Source organism: Kogia breviceps, chromosome 6 (assembly GCF_026419965.1).
Source record: "Kogia breviceps isolate mKogBre1 chromosome 6, mKogBre1 haplotype 1, whole genome shotgun sequence".
Lineage (NCBI taxonomy): Eukaryota > Metazoa > Chordata > Mammalia > Artiodactyla > Physeteridae > Kogia > Kogia breviceps.
Window position 1 is genome coordinate 19879023 of NC_081315.1, and position 23718 is coordinate 19902740.

The following is a 23718-nucleotide window of genomic DNA, read 5'->3' on the forward strand; positions in this document are numbered from 1 at the left end:
GAAACTCAACAGATTTCTTCAACTCAATTTTCATATCCTGGAAAAAATATAAGAAAAATGCTGAGGACTTTGGATCACAGATAAAAGTTTCCATCAAAATACACTTTTAAAATCAGTTTTTCCAAGTTAGTTTTAAAATTAGAAAAATTTTAAATCAGTGCCAGAGTGTTGTCCCCAGAATGTGCTGCTACCACACGTCCACCCACTTCCCAAAATTGAACCTCACAGAGCAGTCAAGGGTTTGTTCTTCAACGTGGCAAACCAGAGAACTGAATTTGTCAGTGGGTTAGGAATCAATTAGAGTTTTGATATCTGAGTCCTGTTAACTAAGCTCATGGAGGACTGATTTATAACCCCCAATCCCAATGGATTAAATCTTTTATGGGAAGATTTCTTCCCAGTGACAGAATGCTTATATACATTAGACCCTTACCAAATATTAATAATAAAGTTTTTTATAAAATATAATTAGTAATTAGAAGACTACTAGGTGAACAAGATCAAGTCAAAGGGTGCTGGAGGAATGTAAGGGCTTTGAGGACATGGAAATATCTGGTTAATTTTCCATGCTTCACAAAATCATGTAATAGTCTAGGGTCAAGATTGCTCACATCTCCCAGACCTGTTTTTCTCTGTTACATCTTTTTCTTAGGCTATGCCATGGGGCCTTTTCTATCTTCACCAGAATCATCCCCATTTTATCAACATAGTGGTCCTCAGAGGTGAAGAATGGCAATTGATGATGTTTAGCGTTCTTAGCATTCTTAACTGCCTCCATGTGATCATGGGTCATGGCCACAGATATGCCCAGCCATACAGTGAAATAATAATCATCTCATCAAGCATGTGTTGTTGCTGTCATGCTTGGAAGGCAAACGATTTTTTTGAGGGATGGGGTTAGGTGGGAGGTAGGAGGAGCACGTCCACCCTAACTAGCTGCCTATACCAGTGACTCTCAATCCCAGATGAGCATAAGAGTTATTCGTGGAGCTTCCAGAATTTAGTTGCCTAAGTCCTACCTTAGACATGGACTACAAGTAGGACACATGAGAACAGTAATATGCTATAATAATAATAATCTCAAACCAACACACAAAAAACAAAATCTAACCAAAAGAAACTGTTTGAAAGGCCATATTATGGTCAGATTTGGCCTCTAAATATGTCATATTTCAAAAATAATGTGCACAATATAATTTCAGTTTTTTGCCATGTTTAAACCATGCTTAAATCCATGTCTCATGTAGCAATTCAAATCTCCAACCACTCTCTATTGTATTATTGTATCATTTGCTACAAATTACTTTTGATATTTTCATTTGTTATCATGCTTTCCATATTGTCTTCTTATATTTGAGACACATTTCTCTAAACTCATAATTCTGTCAGAACTGGGAAAATAAAAGACGTATCAAGAGAATCATGCTATGAATAAAAACACAAAAGAGAAAATAATTATTTTTGATAATGAAGACAATTCAGATGTGTTTATTAAACAGGCACTGAATCTTATCTGCTCAGTAATTCCATCTTTCTGGCCCCTGTAGGCTTACAAGTTTGCAATCTCTGATATAGTCTCTGCCCAATAATTCCTCAACGCAGACTGCAAAATCGTTATCGGCTGGTCTTTTCCGGGGGTGTGCACACTCTTGGGAAAGATATAGTCAGGGAAAATATCTTGTATGAGCTCTGTAAGTTCCCAGTGCTGCAGCAGTGTGATGAATGTTAAATAACAGAATTTTCTATAAGTAGGAGACCTGAAGAAATGCAGATGGTATTACCCTTATGTGGGCAAAAGAGAATGCTGGTCCCTGAGGTATTTTCATCCGGCTACTTTTGCCAGTAATTGATATATTAAAAAGAAAAGAGGGGAAATTATCAAAATGTAGTTATTTGTACTCCATAAAAGAATAATGGCTTCAATTCTCTTTTTCAGTATAACTGACATTTCCATTTGTCATGTTCATAGGAGTTTTTTGTTTGGTTGGTTTCTGTTTTTGTTAAGGTCATACCTGGAAAAACTTGTGTAATAGCTGAGCTCTTGTCTAAAATGGTGATGTGTCAACATCCAGCAGTAGCCTCTCAGAAATGCTTGTGAAGGAAAGGCATCAAAAAGATGGAATTCTTAACAATAGTGGAAAGGAAGACTGGAATAAAGCTAATGCTGGAATATGGGACTAATTCCAATTAATTCTAAGGTTGAAAAAAGGGGATTGAAGCAAATAAAATCAGTAGTCCACCCGCTGACCCCTAGCTATCACTCTACTACACAAATGCTAATTTTTTTAAAGTTCTCTCCACTCCAGCTCTGGTCTTTCTATACACATGCAGAAAAAGTAGTTCTCCCAGTAGAAAGCATCCTGAGACCCTGCACTGCAGTAAAGCTCTATGAAGGAAAGATGGGATGGCAAGAAAAATTACTGTTTATTCAGGGAGTTAGTTGCTTGCAGACCTATCAGTACATAGTGCCAAAGAATCATGTTCCACCTATTTGTGACAAAGCTGCACTAGACAAAGCTGCTAAGTCCTGGGATCTTGAGTTATGAGTTGCACCAAAGTCCTCTGTAGTCCTAGAGCAGGGAACAAAATTTGATCTGAACACAAGGAATAGAAGCAAAGGATAAACAATCACCAAATCTCTTGTCAAACATGATTTGACATGTGTTCTCTTTTAAGAAGATTGAAGGAGAAAACAAATAAATGTCAAAGGAAAAGAAGGAGAATTTCATCATGAAGACTCAGGATAATTATACTTCTGTAAAATGACTTACTTAATGAGTAGGGTTGTCATATATCTTCCCAAGAAGCACCAAGCTATCAGTATGGAGATAGTGGGAAATATGCAAGTGTGCCCCCCACCAACACACACACACAAGAACATCCCAACTAATGATGTGTAATTGTTTTCAGAAAATAACTGTAAAGAAGTATGAGTTATCTTTAATTTTCATTTATTAAATTAAGCTAAACCATTCGGCTTTCAGGGTCAGTGCTAGATACCCACTGACAATATACAGGAGCCAAAAAAGAAAATTTCAGAAAACTGCAAACTCATAAACAAATTGAAAACATAGAGAAGAAACATCAACAGAAAGTCAGGGGTTGAAGTCAGGCTGAGATGAAAGCAAAACAGATGAAAGACATTTTAGCTGATATGGCAGGATGAGGTGAAACATGTGACATGAAGAAAATGGATCAAGTGACTAGAGGACATATGGCAAAAATAAAATAAACTTGGAAATTAAAATTTCAATAGCAAATTAAAATCCACGTTGGTTATAACAAAAAGGAGTGACAGTGGGTAAAATCGATTTTAAAATTGATTTTAAAATCAATTTTTCCAATTATGTTAATAACATAATTGGAAAAGGGTTTGTTCCCAATACGTGGAAATACTAAAAACAGTCAAAAGACATGGAGAACAGAAATCCAACTCATGTATAATAGGTGTTTTTAAAAATAGGCTAGAAAATACAATCAATGACATAGTTTAACAAAGCTTCAGAGTACAGAAGAGTGAAGGAATGAATATGCAGACTGTATGGACTCGCTGTGATCTAGCAAAAAATAAGGAAATATACCCACATTTAAAAGCATCTTAGCAAACCGTTTTAGTTATAAAGATGAAGAAACAACCGTAAAGTATTGAGGAAATATGTTAACTTAGATTTTGTTTTAAAAAGTCAAAATCAGTTTTACAATTTAGAAAATGATGTAACAAAAATTTGAGATAATGGACTACATGATTTATTGGGAAAACGTTGCAACTTATATTTAGTCAGCTAATGTGTTTGTGTAAGAAGAAAACATATATTTTTTGGATGTCCAAGATTTTAGAAAAGATAGCATTTCTTCATCATGAAAGTATTCCCCAAAATATCTTCTAAATAAGTGAGAGATACTTAGCAACAGAAAGAGACTTGCAGACACAGAAAACAAACTTATGGTTACCACAGGGGAAAAGGGGGTGGGGGAGGGATAAATTAGGAGGCTGAGATTAACATATACACACTACTAGGTATAAAAATAGATAACCAACAAGGACCTACTGTATAGCACAGGGAACCATACTCAATATTATGTAACAACCTATAAGAGAAAAGAATCTCAAAAAGAATGTATATATATCATATATAACTAAATCACTATGCTGTACACCTGAAACTTACATGATATTATAAATCAACTATACTTCAAAAAATTTTTTAAAAAAGAAGTTATGGCATTAAAGAATTTGTGCTGAATAATGAATTCAATAAAACATGGAATTAAATTTAAATAATTATTAAAAATTTATTTATAAAACATCTGAATGTAAAATATTGGTGATAAAAATATGCAGTGCAACAGATCATAATTTTATTGCAATAATCTAGGTCCTGTGCTCAAATAATATGAAAATGTCTAGGAACTAGAAAATAATTTTAAAATAATATAATGCTCTATCAAGTCTTTACTAATCAAAAAATATAAGGTAAAAAATCTCTGAAACTTATAAAAGTAATCATTATTTTGAAACAAACAAAATATATACCTTCTAAATCACTTAATATTATATAAATATATAATATATATACACTATATCTATGTACCTAATCTTTCTAGCAAAAGACAAAAACTAAAAAAAAAGGCAAAAAAAAGATACAAAATAAGGTTATAATTAGAACAGCAGTTATAAAAATACATGTGTCAGTTAAACATCCTCAAAGAGCAGTCACAATCACTGAAGGCAAATGGTACTGTGTGAGGCATTTATATACCATAGATCAAGTCCTCACAGCTATCTTATGAGGTAGATATTATTTTCCTTTTTAAGATGGATTGGTTATCTGTAATCAAGGTCACAGAACTAATAAGTGGTAGAGGTGGAATTTCAGTTTAATTCTTTTTGACTCTGAAGCCCATGTTTAGAATCTCCTACTATCCTGTTCTTCCAGGTTATTATAGTAACAACAACTATCTCTACAATTTCCTGGACTTTTGCATAAGCCTGGAACATTACAGAGCATGTTACACATATTAATTCCTTTAAACCTTGCAACAACCCTGTAACTAATGGTATTATTTATCTTCATTTTATAGATAAACTGAAGCTTGCAAAGGTGGGGTGAGACAGATCTGAGATTTGTACCCATGATTGCCTGGTTCCAAATACCACATTATATGTTCTTTTATAAAAGATGCAGATTCAAATTTGGATAAAAGACAAAATCAAACTATATCCTGCTTTTTGAAGATATACTGTAAAAAAAATACTAAAGAAAAGTTGAAAATTTATGGTCATTAATGGTTGCTTAGAGAAAAATAAATAAACGAGTTGTTTTCAATCTTAATTTTAGAAAAAATAGAATTCAAGGCAAAAGTATTAGACCAAAAAAATAACCTAGAGGTTATCATACTAAATGAAGTAAGTCAGAGAAAGACAAATATCATGGTATCACTCATACATGGAATCTAATTTTTAAAAAGATAAAAATGAACTTATTTACAAAACAGAAACAGACTTACAGATATTAAAAACAAACTTACGGTCCCACTTAAGGGGAAACGTGGTGGGGGGAGGGATAAATCAGGAGCTTAAGATTAACATACACACACTAATATATATGATTGATAACCAACAAGGACCTACTGTACAGCACAGGGAACTTTACTCAATATTCTGTGATAACCTATATGAGAAAAGAATCCCCAAAAGAATGAATTTATGTATATGTATAAATGAATCACTCAGCTGTATACCTGAAACTAACAGGACATTGTAAATCAACTATACTCCAATAAAATTTTAAAAAATATATATATGTGACTTTTCAAAGAAAAATACTAATTAACAAAATTATGTCAGGTGATAATGATGTGTCAATGTAAGTTCATCAGCTGTAACAAATGTACCCCTCTGGTGAGCAGTGTTGATAATGGGGGAGGCTACTCATATGTAGGACTGGAGGTATATAGGAGATCTCTATACCCGCTACTCAGTTTGACTATGAACCTAAAACTACTCTAAATAATAGAGTGTGTTAATAAAACAGTCAACTTATTAAAAAAATTACGTCAGGTGATGAAAGGAATTTTTTCAATATTACTAGACCAATAACGAAGGAATATTTGTATTAAGTTTTAACTCAAAAGATAACCCAGGACAAGTTTTGTCACTGAGTTATTTCAAACTCAACTATTTAGGGAAATAAAGAGATTAAGTCAGCACCACTTGCCGTGTGTATTAAGGTCTAGTACTTATGCAGTGCTTAAAGCTACAGTATTTAGCATTACATTGGCATAAGAATCACTTAACAGGGAAAGAATGGTTTAGGTTATAAAATTACTAAAAGTTTTTGCGCTTTTTTTTTAACTTGAATAATGCAAAATATTATCAAAAGTGCATCAAAACAGCCATTCCCTTATCCAACTGGTAAGAGGTATTTGACAACACACTTCCAGGAAAGGAGTTGATCACTAAGTATCAACAGCTTTAAAAGTGTACATACTCAAAAATTAGACTTTCAGGAGTCTATCCTAAGACAATAAATAGAATACAGCCAATGATTTCTGTTAAAGACTTTTAAGCACCAATAATACATAACTGTGGGAAAAACTGGAAACCACAAAAAAATAGCCAACAGTAGGAAAATGGTTAAATACTTTATTGAATATACAAATTTCAGGATATAATACAGCCACTAAAACTCATGTTTCAAAGAATATTTAATGGCATGGAAACATTCTTAGGCTGTAGAAATAAGAAAAGAGCTGGAAACATATCAGTATAAACCTAGTTCAGAAAAAGAAAGAGAAGAAAAGAAAGCAATGTACACTTAAAAAGGAGAAACATCAAAATGTTAATACTCCACATTTCGGAAGAGTGTAAGTAGTGAGTGATAGTCATTTTCTTTTTTAGTACACATCTGTGTTTTCTAAATGGTGGTGGGGCAGGGCGTGGGGACTCACCTTCTGAATTTACAATTAAAGTGAAATGGCAAAGAATATATTGTTAATGAAAAAATTATCCTGCCACTTGTCAAACAGTAAGGCCAACTTTATTCAGGGGATTATATACGACAATGTAGGGATTGCTGCTACGGGATTTTACAGTATGGGAGAGAGTGGTCTCAACTCTGAATGCAACAGGAAGAATGCGAATGTATAACCCAGGAGCAGAGTGTGTGGGAGGGGTGAGAAGTGGATGGGAAATCACTAAGAACATCAGGGGCGGGAGAGAGGTTCTCCCTAAACTGACCGAACAGGATTTTCACTCCAGGCAGGCCAAGTGATCAGATCACATCTGGGGGATGATGGAAGATAAAACCCAAACAGATATTGAAGGTGATCAGATACCAAGGGTGGGGAATTTTGGCTAAAGCAACAGCAGGATTCTTATGAAAACTGAGCAATGCAAAGACAGACATGGAAGTACAAAAGGTGAGCCCTAGTTAGGAAAAGGGCTCAGAGGAGCCTGACTAAAGTTTAGTCAAGGAGAGAACCCGTCAATAGCAGCTGTAGGTTAAAGAGATATGGATACTTTGCTTGGAAGTTACAAATACATCAACACTGCAAGTATCTCCTAATTTGCTCATGTGACCCTGAGCTTATTTGCTGCCAATTTCCTAGATACGGAACAAAAAAGTAACTTCAGATTTAAACCTTGGTCACTGATTTTTTTTTTAAGTCCTATTACTTTCAAGTTTGTTCCAGTGGCTCACAAAATGATTTGGTAAGATAGTACAGTATGGTATGGCATGGTATAGTTTATCTGGCACAGCTTGGAAGGGTGTATTCCATGGAGAAACCTATTCGCGAAGTGGGAGAAATTTCTTATTGTAAAAGCAATATAGTATTATTTCAGAAAGTTGGAAATTAGAAAAAGGTAATCACTTCTGATACCATCACAATAGAACGACCTGTATCATCTTTAAAACTGTCCCTGCCTGCTTTATTATATGCACATTTTTATGGTTAAAATTGTACTATATATACAATTTTTGCATCCTGCTTTTGTACTTGTCCTTGTATAATAAGCACACTCTCCGTTGCACTTGTTCTTTTAAATTATTATTATTTCAATGACTACCTAATATTTACTAAGTAAATATTTCACATTTTAAGTTCTTTGGTGTTGGCCAATCAAGTTGTTGACTTTCAGTTTTTCAGGAAAAATGTTCTTCTAGCCAGTCACTTGGTAGTAGAAATAACTTTTATGAAAAGCTCAATTTGCTTTCTTACCTAATCTCTAGATTCATATGTCCACCAGACGGGTTGCTTGATGTTAATTTGACCAAAACTTGATCAAATGGAAAATCTTGTAAAGAAGAATTGACCCGAAAGGAACTAAAACTTTAGAAACTGTAGTTTGTCTTAAAGCTTTTACGATAAGACAACAAGTCTGCCATGTGGGAAAACAGCAGTCTGACAAATGCTTTTCAGTGAAAATTATGTTAAACTCATACTAACGCTTATGCAAATAAACGAATAATAAATACAAATTTGAGGAGCAAGGAAAAACCCTTCCACCGCCCATAAAATAGTCATCTAAATGCAATAAAGAAATTTTGCACAACCTTCCAAAAATTACAGGTTGCATGTTTTGGTTTGATTAGTCTGCCCTTAGGAAGAAAGGAGGTAAAAGACCTAATCATTTTTCTTTGCAGCTTGTCATGCCTAATAGTAATTTATCAAGACAATTGGTTTTAATGTTTTTTGGGGGAGGGGAGAAAAAGCAGATGTATGTAAAATTAGTCTAGTTGTAAACAACTCACTTTCAGGACTCAATCTGTCTACAACTTCTGCCACTCCTGAATTTTGTTCTTTTGTTGTCTCTGCACAACCATGCAAAACTGAATCCTGCCTCCCCCCAAAAAGTCATCTTACTTATATTTTCGTAGCTAAAATTTGAAACATGAAGGGATAATTAAAATGAATATTATTAAAAGAATTTAATGGTTTTTTTTTAAATTCAGCTAAACGTACACATATAGCAAAACTGAAGTTGGTACCATTTTCTGGGAAGGCTTGGCTTGAGATAACTTCTATAAAAGCAGAAAATCCAGCTGCATGGGTATTTGAGATAAAAGTGGATTCACACTTAGGCAAAGGGATGACAGAAGTGAGGTGCTAGTTAAATGGCATAGCTGTTAAATGATGATGCTAAACCTCCACACTCTGGCAGGAATGGCACATGGAATTCTACTGCAAACAGCATCTTACGAATTGAATCGGATTGTGGAGGCCTGTAAAAAGCAATTGGTGTAAGAAGCACGATCTCAATTGTTACCTGTGCTTTTGGCTGCTGAACCACTGAGCCCTCTGGCTGACTTTTGCTTCTCCAATTCTCCTGAGATTTCATGTTCTGTCATCCCTGAAGGAAAAGATTTAGAGTATAGAATCTGTTGACATCTTGTTAGTTCTGGGGGAATAGGACTTCTGAAGAGAAAAGACAAGCCAAGAAAGCCCCCGTGGGAATCAGGATGATTGACCATGGAGGAGTTTTATGTGCATGTGAACCTTTACAAAAAAAGAATCCTCTCTGTGCCCCTGTTCCAGGATTCACTGCTGGAATCTCAAAACTGAAAGGGACATGAGAGGTCATTCCAAGACTGCCCCAAGGCTCAAGTTCCCATCAAATATTTAAAACTGCTATCAAGTACTTGAACTTCTCATTTCCAGACTAACCAATCCTATCAATGAATCTTTATTACTATAGAATTTGAATGCCCTCCCCATTTCACAAATCCCATCAATCAGGTCTAGATAACAGTCTAATTGATCTACTTCTTTCTTGAAAAAGAGTTCCCAGTAATGAGCAAGTTCTCTAGCGATACGCCCAATTTACTACCAACTTGCCTACAGCTTGGCGGGACTACCTCTTCTCTCCTTCTAGACGCTGGGCATATTAGGATTTGATAGTGCATAAGACGTGTGCTGCTGCTGAGTCATCCAATCCCTGCTGAAATAATGCAATAAGTATGTTGGACTTAGGAGAAATATGTAAATGAGAACTCAGATGAGTTCTGCAGCCAGGCAGGCAGTACAAGTGTGAAGTCATCCAGAGACTTATAGGGAGTAACAGAGATGGGGTAGCCTGGAGAGTACAGAGAGTCCCTAAAAGCATACAGCTTCATTTATGTCTTTAAGCACCATCAGAACACTGACTCACCCGTGGTCTGTAATTTGATCTCACTGTTCCTCAGGCCAGTGTCTGGTGTGGCATTAGCAGCCACACAAGAGACATCAGACCATCGAATGTTCTCATCGTGCCGAGCAAATAATACATAGCATGTTCCAAAATAAACTCTTTTGAAAAGGAGGCAGGTCACTACAAAAGGACCAGCAATTATTTATTTTAAATCTTTCAGGAATAAATTCTCAAATGATCCTGCACCTCTTGTGACATTTAGATGTTGGTTGAGATCTTTTTTCCCAAAGCTGGAAAATACTGTCCATAAATATTTATTAGTAATGATAGTGTTAACTCTTTCTTATGTAGCTTACTATGCAGCAGGCCCTATGCTAAGTATTTTGTGGACCTAATTAAAAGTAATGCTCACAAAAGAACATGAAATTGGCCCTGCCCACTACCAGCGTAGTGCAGAACTTTTGCTGTTCTTTCTCTCCTCACCCCTTTATGTTTTTCAGTGATGAGACATATTCTTTTCACCCATAACACTAGGTCTGAGGCATGACCATCCTTAGAAAGAAACTCATTAAAAAATTTGTACTGATTTATTCTGTAACTGCTTATAGACTAGCTAGAACAAGAAACTCAAACTGCTTATTTTTTAGAGTGCTTTTTTTTTTTCCAGTTGTCATATGCAGACTTCTCATTAAAACACCCTTCCCTCATATTGTAGACAGATCTCGGATGGAGAGCCAAGCCTTTTCCACCGGAAGGGAGTGTCTTGCTGCTGGGCAGGAGGAACTCATCCTCCTGCAAGAGAAAGTCAAGAATGGGAAACTCTCTGTTGACGAAGCCCTGGAGAAATTTAAACACTGGCAGATGGGAAAGACTGGCCTGGAAATAATTCAGCAGGTAATACAGACCCCAGTCCCTTCTGGAGCATTCCCTCAGGTGCAGAGCTCCAGCATCTTTGTAAGCCTCTCTCTCTTAACAAGAAATACAGGTAACTGTTCTTTTGTTTTTAACTAGCCACACACAAAAAACAGGTTTTAAACTACCAATTAGAAGTTCGACAATACCCAGATTTCATGTTTACAAACCATCGATGAACTCAGTGCTGAGACCATGTATATCAAAGCTAATACCTAATCAACTTATAAGGCTGTCCTTAGTACAGTGCATGTTTTATGAATCTCATTGCTGAAATTAAGGTGAAGCATCTTTACACTAACGTGCTCAGAATTCTGAAGAATATGTTATGTAGACCAGACTTAAAGGGAACAAGAAAATGATTGAAATCATATCAGACAATAGTCCTAAGTGAAATTTAATAAGTTTTACCTTCTCTTCTCCTTAACCTTTGGAAAAATAAATATATATATACATATATATCAGGATTTGCATGTATATAAATATATACATACATAAATTATATATCAGGATTTGCATATATATGAATATATATATTGGTCAGGATTTACAGAGAAACTATGCCAAGAGTATTAACTTCAGATAAGCTTGTCTTCTTTAAACATAATTTACATCCTGAGAGGGGATTGCAGTAGGTGGTTCTAAGAGGAGAATGAAAACAAAATATAGTCTGTGTAATATAATATACACCCCATGACATTCCTCAGTGAGGGGTGACAGGACCATATTCTAGCTATCCAATAGGCCTTCCCACTCCCAAAATATTTTTCCAGTTTTTTTCTTCTCATTATATAAAATCCCAGTACCTTAAAAGCCAGTTCTCAGACAGCTTTTTGATTAATAAACACATTTCATTAGCTACATTAGGCCTAAGTATAAATAATCATTAATAGCATAATATGCTACCTTTCCCAAGGATCATTTTTATTTAAAAATAATGCTTAAGAAAACATTTTTAAACAACAGGGAAATGAATCACAATGGTGATTCAGCAATATGGCATATAGACAGGATATAGTTTAGGCAAGGGACTTTTCCAATACATCTGAGATCACAAGCCCTGTCAGAAATCACCTGTCTCTATGGATAGCTCTTGTTGTGGTTAGGTGACTGGACCTGGTCAAGATTTTGCAGTGTTAATCAAGGGCAGTTCTTTTGCCAAACAAATGCTAAGAATGCTGATTGTAGAGTTCTGTAATGGATCGTTGTTCGTGGTCAGAACTACAGTATTGCTTTCAATCCACACCACTGCCATCACCATCAAGCATCCTTCTTATGCCGAAATGGGTAAAATGTGCCTAAGTGCAGACCTACAAATCACTGTCCTAGCAATGCTAGAAAATAAGTTATATACGTTTTGTTAAGTTCATTGTACTTCATCCTTCTTAGACCCTTCAATAATAAAGTTTACAATTTAAAGTGATCCAACCTAAATACCTTCTTGGTAAGGATTTCACTAGTTGCTTTATTAAACGCTTGGTTCTTTGTATGTTATTTGTGTATTTATATTCAATACTGTTTTAGAAAGAATTTAAGGTGGTCTATACTCAACTACTCTGAGACCATGTGACTTATCTAATATATAGGGATAATGGGATAATGAATACAGTAAGCAAAACAAAACAAAACAATTTAACCTGTAAATGCAAGAACAAAAACTAAGATCACTTTCCATTAGAGTCCAAAGTTTGTGACTCTGAGGACTGTGGGAGGAATCAGTCAGTTCTTTTCCATTTCTTTCCCAAATTTATTGAGATATCATTGACTTTGTCTAAATGTAAAGTGTATAATGGGTTGATGTGATATATTGCGAAATGATGACCACCATAGCATTACCTAACACCTCCATGTGTCACAAAATTACCATTTTTGTGTGACGAGAACATATAATGCTAACTCTCTTAGCAACTTTCAAGTTGCTAAATATAACATATATATAATACAGTACTGTTAAATATAATCATCCTACTGTACATTAGATCCCCAGAACCTTTTTATTTTATAACTGGAAGTTGGTACCCTTTGACCAACATCAACATCTCCCCATTTCATCTACTCCTTAGCCCCTGATAACTATCATTCAACTCTGTTTCTATGAATTTGGCTTTTTTAGAGTTCACATATGTGAAATCACACAGTATTTGTCTTTCTCTGTATGACTTATTTCACTTAACATAATGCCCTCAAGGTCCATCCATGTTGCCTCAAATGGTAGGATCTCCTTCTTTCTCCTTGCTGAATAATAGTCCAGTGTGTGTGTGTGTGTGTGTGTGTGTGTGTATACACACAATATACACACACACACATATATATATATACACATATATAACACATCTTCTTTATCCATTCATCTGTTGATAGACACGTGGTTTCCATATCTTGGCTATTGCAATGAACATGGAAATGCAGCTATTTCTTTGAAATCCTGATTTCATTTCCTTTCGATAAATACCCAGAAGTAGGATTGCTGACTCATATGGTGGTACTATTTTTAATGTTTTGAGGAACCTTCATACTGATTTCCATGATGGCTGTACCAATTTACATTTCCACCAACACTGCACAAGGCTTCCCTTTTCTCCATAACCTTATCTCTTACCTTGGTCCTTTTGATGATAATCATTCTAACAGTTCTGAGGTAAGATCCTATTGTGGCTTTGATTTGCATTTCCCTGATGATAAGTGATGTTGAGAATTTTTTCATGTATCTGTTGGCCATTTTTATGTCTTCTTTGAGAGATGTCTATTCAGTTCCTCTGCCCATTTTTTGATCAGATTATATGGGATTTTTTGCTGCTGAGTTGTGTGAGTTCTTTATATATTTTGGATATTAACTCCTTCTCAGATACATGATTTGCAAATATTTTCCCTCAGTCCATAGTGTGCCTTTTCATTTTGTTGATTGTCTCTTTCGCCATGCAGAAGCTTTTTAGTCTGATGTAGTCCCAGTTGTGTATTTTTGCTTTTGGTGCTTGTGCTTTTTCAGTCATACACAAAACATCATTGCCAAGACTGATGTCAAAGAGCTTTTTCCCTGTGTTTTTTTAGTCAGTCCTTAACATAAGGGCCTGAACAAAAGTCAGAACAACAAAAAATGAATGTTCTCCCTGTTTTCCCAACACACACTCATCCCCATATACTCTTCAATATTACTCTTGTAGTTTACAAAAATGTTCATTTGTATCCTGAGGATGAATCTCTCAGAGGTAGCTGTGAAGTTGTATTATTCTTGACAGAGTTATTATCCTAAGAAAATAGGAGAAAAAACGGCACAAATACAGAGTTAATAGTAGAAGAGTTTCTAGGATAATGAAGACCCATGTAGAATCCCTGGAGTCAAAGGTAAGATGGCTGAGAAAACCTGGCCTTTAGCTCTCCTCACTCCTGCTCACAATCAGTGAGTCCCTTGCTCCACTTATAGGAAGGAATCTTTAAGGCAATGAAAACAACTCTAGGAAAAGTGGTTTCTAGGCTTCAGGGACAACCCTTAGGAAAAGTGCTACTCTAGGTTCTCTTCTAAAAGCAGATTTTTTGAATGTTAGCTTGCTTTACCTTTCAGTTAAATAGTTAATAGATGTTCAATGTAGAATATTTGGAAAGCAAAGAAAGGTCACAGGTAAGTTAAGAAGGGAATCCAGTTTGTGTATCATTTGCTACCATGTCCCTGGCTCTTAGAAGGAATTTCTAGTAAGGCGTGTACCCTACAGTGGCTGGAGATGGGCTCAGACAGCAGCAGACCATCACTCTGCTGGCCTCCTGCTTTGGGACACCAAATTGCCAATGTAGATGCCTCAGGTGTTCGATTGGGAAAACAGCTCCCAAAAGAATTGGGCTCTGGGTTTCTACCTTGATTCTACCACTTATAACTGTGTGATGTGGGAGAGTTACTTAACCTCTCTGTGGCTCAGTTTCCATATCTGTAAAATGAGATGATGACGTATTTTTATCCACTTCATGAAGTTGCGAGGATTAAGTAAAATAATACATGTAAAGTATCAAGGATGGTGATTGGGACATTGTAATACCAAATTAACACTAAGTAGTAGTGGTGGTACTGGTGATAGTAGTTAAAGTTTTCATCTTAATCCATGACAAATTTGTGAATCTTGACTTCTGTTTTCCTCATTGTTCCCTCATTAAGGAAAAACTACGCCAACTATGAGATTGCATTATTGGGAAAAGGCCAGAAGAAGAAAATGTCTACAGTAAGTAAAACTTGCCTGCTATTCAAAAATAATAGAGTGGAAAATGCATGGAGAGTGGAGTCAAACAGGCCAGAGTTCAAATCTATACTCTATCACTTCCCAGCTGCTTAAACTGGACAGTGTCTTAATCCTTGGTATTCAGGGTCCTTGTCTGCGAAACAGGAATGATTATACATATATCTGGAAGTGGTTGTCCAAGTTAACAGATAAAATACTTTTCACCTTCTCTGGCCCATAATGGACCTTCAATGAATGCTAGTTACTTCCTTTCCTTTGATTTCTATGTAAGTTGCAAATAAGGTAATTCTGCTCCAGTTGTTTGGTGTTTTTTTGTTTTGTGTGCGTGTGTGTATGAGTCATTATACAGGGTATTAAATTATTAAAGAATCACACTTTTTTTAATAAGGTAGAATATTCTCAATATAGTCAATTCTCACAACTGTCCACATGTGGATCATTTTAAATTTTGTGTTTCCTTTTCCTGAAGCTATCATGCTTCTTTGCAACGCAAATTCTCCTTGCTAATAATTAACAGTTGCTCCCAGTGGGGGGAAAAGCATTCATTTGAATGTTAACACAAACCAAACATTATTAAGATGGTAAATCTTCTCCAAAGATAAACAACACATTCCAAAATTGAAAATAAATTACGTTGTCACTTTCTGATCACTCTGTCCCCAAGTCCCTACTCCTGCACATATAATTAAAAAATAACAACCAGTAGCAAAGCTTGAAAGCTTCCATCTCTTCCATTTTCAATAATACTGCATAGCTTTTAGCTAGTACTTCATGCTGAAATTCACCATGTTAAAATTCATTTTCTTTTTTACATTATTGTGTTGTTATCTACTTTTCCATAGAGAATTTTTTTTTTTATTTTTAACATCTTTATTTGAGTATAACTGTTTTACAATAGTGTGTTAGTTTCTCCTTTACAACAAAGTGAATCAGTTATACATATACATATGTTCCCATATCTCTTCCCTCTTGCATCACCCTCCCTTCACCTTCCCTATCCCACCCCTCTAGGTGGTCACAAAGCACAGAGGTGAACTCCCTGTGCTATGCGGCAGCTTCCCACTAGCTATCTAATTTACTTTTGGTAGTGTGTATATGTCCCTGCCACTCTCTCACATCATCATAGCTTACCCTTCCCCCTCCCCATATCCTCAAGTCCATGCTCTCGTAGGTCTGTGTTTTATCCCAGTCCTACCACTAATCTCTTCATGACATTTTTTTTTAGATCCCATATATATGTGTTAGCATACGGTATTTGTTTTTCTCCTTCTGACTTACTTCACTCTGTATGACAGACTCCAGGTCTATCCACCTCATTACAAATAACTCAGTTTCATTTCTTTTTATGGCTGAGTAATAGTCCATTGTATATATGTGCCACATCTTCCTTATCCATTCATCTGTTGATGGACACTTAGGTTGCTTCCATGTCCTGGCTATCGTAAATAGAGCTGCAATAAACATTTTGGTACATGATTCTTTTTGAATTATAGTTTTCTCAGGGTATATGCCTAGTAGTGGGATTGTGGGGTCATATGGTAGTTCTATTTGTAGTTTTTTAAGGAACCCCCATACTGTTCTCCATAGTGGCTGTATCAATTTACATTCCCACCAGCAGTGCAAGAGGGTTCCCTTTTCTCCACACCCTCTCCAACATTTATTGTTTCTAGAGTTTTGGATGATGGCCAATCTGACCGGTGTGAGGTGATATCTCATTGTAGTTTTGATTTGCATTTCTCTAATGATTAATGATGTTGAGCATTCTTTCATGTGTTTGTTGGCAATCTGTATATCTTCTTTGGACAAATGTCTATTTAGTTCTTCTGCCCATTTTTGGATTGGGTTGTTTGTCTTTTTGTTATTGAGCTGCATGAGTTGCTTATAAATTTTGGAGATTAATCCTTTGTCAGTTGCTTCATTTGCAACTATTTTCTCCCATTCTGAGGGCTGTCTTTTGGTCTTGTTTATGGTATTCTTTGCTGTGCAAAAGCTTTTAAGTTTCATTAGATCCCATTTGTTTATTTTTCTTTTTATTTCCATTTCTCTAGGAGATGGGTCAAAAAGGATCTTGCTGTGGTTTATGTCATAGAGTGTTCTGCCTATGTTTTCCTCTAAGAGTTTGATAGTGTCTGGCCTTACATTTAGGTCTGTAACCCATTTTTTTTTTTTAACATCTTTATTTGAGTATAACTGTTTTACAATAGTGTGTTAGTTTCTCCTTTACAATAAAGTGAATCAGTTATACATATACATATGTTCCCATAACTCTTCCCTCTTTTGTCAACCTCCCTCCCACCCTCCCTATCCCACCCCTCTAGGTGGTCACAAAGCACAGAGGTAAACTACCTGTGCTATGCTGCAGCTTCCCACTAGCTATCTAATTTACATTTGGTAGTGTGTATATGTCCCTGCCACTCTCACATTGTCACAGTTTACCCTTCCCCCTCCCCATATCCTCAACTCCATGCTCTAGTAGGTTTGAGTTTTATTCCCATCCTACCACTAATCTCTTCATGACATTTTTTTTTAGATCCCATATATATGTGTTAGCATACGGTATTTGTTTTTCTCCTTCTGACTTACTTCACTCTGTATGACAGACTCCAGGTCTATCCACCTCATTACAAATAACTCAGTTTCATTTCTTTTTATGGCTGAGTAATATTCCATTGTATATATGTGCCACATCTTCCTTATCCATTCATCTGTTGATGGACACTTAGGTTGCTTCCATGTCCTGGCTATCGTAAATAGAGCTGCAATAAACATTTTGGTACATGACTCTTTTTGAATTATGGTTTTCTCAGGGTATATGCCCAGTAGTGGGATTGCTGGGTCATATGGTAGTTCTATTTGTAGTTTTTTAAGGAACCTCCATACTGTTCTCCATAGTGGCTGTATCATTTTACATTCCCACCAGCAGTGCAAGAGTGTTCGCTTTTCTCCACACCCTCTCCAGCATTTATTGTTTCTAGAGTTTTGGATGATGGCCAACCTGACCGGTGTGAGGTGATATCTCATTGTAGTTTTGATTTGCATTTCTCTAATGATTAATGATGTTGAGCATTCTTTCATGTGTTTGTTGGCGATCTGTATATCTTCTTTGGAGAAATGTCTATTTAGTTCTTCTGCCCATTTTTGGATTGGGTTGTTTGTTTTTTTGTTATTGAGCTGCATGAGTTGCTTATAAATTTTGGAGATTAATCCTTTGTCAGTTGCTTCATTTGCAAATATTTTCTCCCATTCTGAGGGTTGTCTTTTGGGCTTATTTATGGTATCTTTTGCTATGCAAAAGCTTTTAAGTTTCATTAGATCCCATTTGTTTATTTTTGGTTTTATTTCCATTTCTCTAGGAGATGGGTCAAAAAGGATCTTGCTGTGATTAATGTCATAGAGTGTTCTGCCTATGTTTTCCTCTAAGAGTTTGATAGTGTCTGGCCTTACATTTAGGTCTTTAACCCATTTTGAGTTTATTTTTGTGTGTGGTGTTAGGGAGTGTTCTAATTTCATACTTCTACATGTAGCTGTCCAGTTTTCCCAGCACCACTTATTGAAGAGGCTGTCTTTTCTCCACTGTATATCCTTCCCTCCTTTATCAAAGATAAGGTGACCATATGTGTGTGGGTTTATCTCTGGGCTTTCTATCCTGTTCCATTGATCTATATTTGTTTTTGTGCCAGTACCATACTGTCTTGATTACTGTGGCCTTGTAGTATAGTCTGAAGTCAGGGAGCCTGATTCCTCCAGCTCCATTTTTCGTTCTCAAGATTGCTTTGGCTATTCGGGGTCTTTTGTGTTTCCATACAAATTGTGAAATTCTTTGTTCTAGTTCTGTAAAAAATGCCAGTGGTAATTTGATAGGGATTGCATTGAATCTGTAGATTGCTTTGGGTAGTAGAGTCATTTTCACAATGTTGATTCTTCCAATCCAAGAACATGGTATATTTCTCCACCTATTTGTATCATCTTTAATTTCTTTCATCAGTGTCTTATAGTTTTCTGCATACAAGTCTTTTGTCTCCTTAGGTAGGTTTATTCCTAGATATTTTATTCTATTTGTTGCAATGGTAAATGGGAGTGTTTTCTTAATTTCACTCTCGGATTTTTCATCATTAGTGTGTAAGAATGCCAGAGATTTCTGTGCATTAATTTTGTATCCTGCTACTTTACCAAATTCATTGATTAGTTCTAGTAGTTTTCTGTTAGCATCCTTAGGATTCTGTATGTATAGTATCTTGTCATCTGCAAACAGTGACAGCTTTACTTCTTCTTTTCCTATTTGGATTCCTTTTATTTCTTTATTTTCTCTAATTGCTGTGGCTAGAACTTCCAAAACTAGGTTGAATAAGAGTGGTGAGAGTGGGCAACCTTGTCTTGTTCCTGATCTTAGTGGAAATGGTTTCAGTTTTTCACCATTGAGAACAATGCTGGCTGTGGGTTTGTCATATATTGCCTTTATTATATTGAGGAAAGTTCCCTCTATGCCTACTTTCTGCAGGGTTTTTATCATAAATGGGTGTTAAATTTTGTCAAAAGCTTTCTCTGCATCTATTGAGATGATCATATGGTTTTTCTCCTTCAGTTTGTTGATATGGTGTATCACGTTGATTGATTTGCGTATATTGAAGAATCCTTGCATTCCTGGAATAAACCCCACTTGATCATGGTGTAGGATCCTTTTAATGTGCTGTTGGATTCTGTTTGCTAATATTTTGTTGAGGATTTTTGCATCTATGTTCATCAGTGATATTGGCCTGTAGTTTCCTTTCTTTGTGACGTCTTTGTCTGGTTTTGGTATCAGGGTGATGGTGGTCTCATAGAATGAGTTTGGGAGTGTTCCTCCCTCTGCTATCTTTTGAAAGAATTTGAGAAGGACAGGTGTTAGCTCTTCTCTAAATGATAGAATTCGCCTGTGAAGCCATCTGGTCCTGGGCTTTTGTTTGTTGGAAGATTTTGAATCACAGTTTCAATTTCAGTGCTTGTGATTGGTCTGTTCATATTTTCTATTTCTTCCTGGTTCAGTCTTGGCAGGTTGTGCATTTCTAAGAATTTGTCCATTTCTTCCAGGTTGTCCATTTTATTGGCATAGAGTTGCTTGTAGTAATCTCTAATAATCTTTTGTATTTCTGCAGTCAGATGTTACATCTCCTTTTTCATTTCCAATTCTATTGATTTGTGTCTTCTCCCTTTTTTTCTTGATGAGTCTGGCTAATGGTTTATCAATTTTATTTATCTTCTCAAAGAACCAGCTTTTACTTTTATTGATCTTTGCTATTGTTTCCTTCATTTCTTTTTCATTTATTTCTGATCTGATCTTTATGATTTCTTTCCTTCTGTTAAATTTGGGGTTTTTTTGTTCTTCCTTCTCTAATTGCTTTAGGTGCAAAGTTAAGTTGTTTATTCGAGATGCTTCCTGTTTCTTAAGGTATGATTGTATTGCTATAAACTTCCCTCTTAGAACTGCTTTTGCTGTATCCCATAGGTTTTGGGTCGTAGTGTCTCCATTGTCATTTGTTTCTAAGTACTTTTTGATTTCCTCTTTGATTTCTTCAGTGATCACTTCGTTATTAAGTAGTGTATTGTTTAGCCTCCATGTGTTTGTATTTTTTACAGATCTTTTCCTGTAATTGATATCTAGTCTCATAGCGTTGTGGTCGGAAAAGATACTTGATACGATTTCAATTTTCTTAAATTTGCCAAGGCTACATTTGTGACCCAAGATATGATCTATCCTGGAGAATGTTCCATGGGCACTTGAGAAAAATGTGTATTCTGTTGTTTTTGGATGGAATGTCCTATAAATATCAAGTAAATCCATCTTGTATAATGTTTCATTTAAAGCTTGTGTTTCCTTATTTATTTTCATTTTGGATGATCTGTCCATTGGTAACAGTGGGGTGTTAAACTCCCCTACTCTGATTGTGTTACTGTCGATTTCCCCTTTTATGGCTGTTAGTATTTGCCTTATGTATTGAGGTGCGCCTATGTTGGGTGCATAAATGTTTACAATTGTTATATCTTCTTCATGGATCGATCCCTTGATCATTATGTAGTGTCCTTCTTTGTCTCTTGTAATAGTTTTTATTTTAATACTCCAGCTTTCTTCTGATTTCCATTTGCATGGAATATCTTTTTCCATCCCCTCACTTTCAGCCTGTAAGTGTCCCTAGGTCTGAAGTGGGTCTCTTGTAGACAGCATATATATGGGTCCTGTTTTTGTATCCATTCAGCCAGTCTGTGTCTTTTGGTGGGAGCATTTAATCCATTTACATTTAAGGTAATTATTGATATGTGCGTTCCTATTACCATTTACTTAATTGTTTCAGGTTGTTCTTGTAGGTCTTTTCCTTCTCTTATGTTTCTTGCTTAGAGAAGTTCCTTTAGCATTTGTTGTAAAGCTGGTTTGGTGGTGCTGAACTCTCTCAGCTTTTGCTTGTCTGTAAAGGTTTTAATTTCTCCATCAAATCTGAATGAGATCCTTGCTGGGTAGAGTAATCTTGGTTGTAGGTTTTTTTCCTTCATCACTTTAAATATGTCCTGCCACTCCCTTCTGGCTTGTAGAGTTTCTGCTGAAAGATCAGATGTTAGCCTTATGGGGATTCCCTTGTGTGTTATTTGTTGTTTTTCCCTTGCTGCTTTTAATATGTTTTCTTTGTATTTAATTTTTGACAGTTTGATTATTATGTGTCTCGGCGTGTTTATCCTTGGGTTTATCCTTGGGTTTATCCTGTATGGGACTCTCTGTGCTTCCTGGACTTGGTTGACTATTTCCTTTCCTATATTAGGGAAGTTTTCAACTATAATCTCTTCAAATATTTTCTCAGTCCCTTTCTTTTTCTCTTCTTCTTCTGGGACCCCTATGATTCGAATGTTGGTGCGTTTAATGTTGTCCCAGAGATCTCTGAGACTGTCCTCAGTTCTTTTCATTCTTTTTTCTTTCTTCTGCTCTGCAGTAGTTATTTCCACTGTTTTATCTTCCAGGTCACTTATCCGTCCTTCTGCCTCAGTTATTCTGCTACTGATCCCGTCTAGAGTATTTTTCATTTCATTTATTGTGCTGCTCATCGTTACTTGCTTCCTCTTTATTTCTTCTAGGGCCTTGTTAACTGTTTCTTGCAATTTGTCTATTCTATTTCCAAGATTTTGCATCATCTTCACCATCATTATTCTAAATTCTCTTTCAGGTAGATTGGCTATTACCTCTTCATTTGTTAGGTCTGGTGTGTTTTTATCTTGTTCCTTTGGTTCAGTGGGTTGAGCAGGTTTCCTGGTTGGGGGGGACCAGTGCCCCTGTTCTGGTGGATGAGGCTGGATCCCGTCTCCCTGGTGGGCAGGTCCACGTCAGGGGGCGTGTATGGGGATGTCGGTAGCCTTACTGTGATTCTAGGCAGCCTCTCTGCTAATGAATGGGGCTGTAGACCTGTCTCACTCTTTGTTGGGTATAGGGTGTCCAGCACTGTTCATTGCTGGTCCTTGAGTGAATCTGGGTCTTGGTGTTGAGATGGAGATCTCTGGGAGATTTTCGCCGTTTGATATTACGTGGAGCTGAGAGGTCTCTTGTGGACCAGTGTCCTGAAGTTAGTTCTCCCACCTCAGAGACACAGCCTTGACACCTGGCTGGAGTGCCAAGAGTCTTTTGGGAGGTCTGAGGTCTTCTGCCAGCGTTCAGTGGGTGTTCTATAGGAGAAGTTCCATGTGTAGATGTATTTCTGATGTATCTGTGAGGAGGAAGGTGATCCCCGCGTCTTACTCTTCCACCATCTTCTCACTCTCCTTGGTGAGCTCGGAACTGCCCAGTGGAAGAACGGAAGAGTGGAATAGTTCTCCACCAGCTCCTGTCTGCCTTGGTCAAACGTTGTCTTAGGACGTGTTCATTCCTTTGCACTTCCAAGTTTATGCATGTGTCAAAATGGTCTTTGGCTTCCTGTAGGGGGCCCAGGCTGCAGTGACAGAGAAGCCCCCCAATGAGCTCCAAAGACAGCAAGTAGGCGTAGGACCTGGAAAGGCGCCTCAACCTCACCGGGTTTCCTCACTTCCTGGGGCGGCACCTCCACCTCCCTACCCGCAACCCGCGGGGTGAAATCGTTCCCTGCTCGTTCCAGAACCAGGATGGCGGGGGACCAGATCCAAGCATGGTTTAGACCTAAAATGGGCAGCGTTTAACCCATTTTGAGTTTATTTTTGTGTGTGGTGTTAGGGAGTGTTCTAATTTCATACTTCTACAGGTAGCTGTCCAGTTTTCCCAGCACCACTTATTGAAGAGGCTGTCTTTTCTCCACTGTATATCCTTCCCTCCTTTATCAAAGATAAGGTGACCATATGTGTGTGGGTTTATCTCTGGGCTTTCTATCCTGTTCCATTGATCTATATTTCTGTTTTTGTGCCAGTACCATACTGTCTTGATTACTGTGGCCTTGTAGTATAGTCTGAAGTCAGGGAGCCTGATTCCTC

General features: G+C 36.6%; 1 protein-coding gene across 3 annotated transcripts in view; it reads left to right on the plus strand.

Moving 5' to 3' along the window:
* The window catches only part of BANK1 (B cell scaffold protein with ankyrin repeats 1), a 325922-nt gene that overhangs the window by 291373 nt on the left and 10831 nt on the right, over window positions 1-23718 (plus strand). For all 3 annotated transcript variants that reach the window (XM_059067310.2, XM_067036904.1, XM_067036903.1), the window contains exons 12-13: window positions 10848-11026; window positions 15186-15249. In XM_059067310.2, the coding sequence (XP_058923293.1) occupies window positions 10848-11026; window positions 15186-15206 (200 nt within the window). In that variant the 3' untranslated portion in view covers window positions 15207-15249. The remainder of the gene's footprint in view (window positions 1-10847; window positions 11027-15185; window positions 15250-23718) is intronic.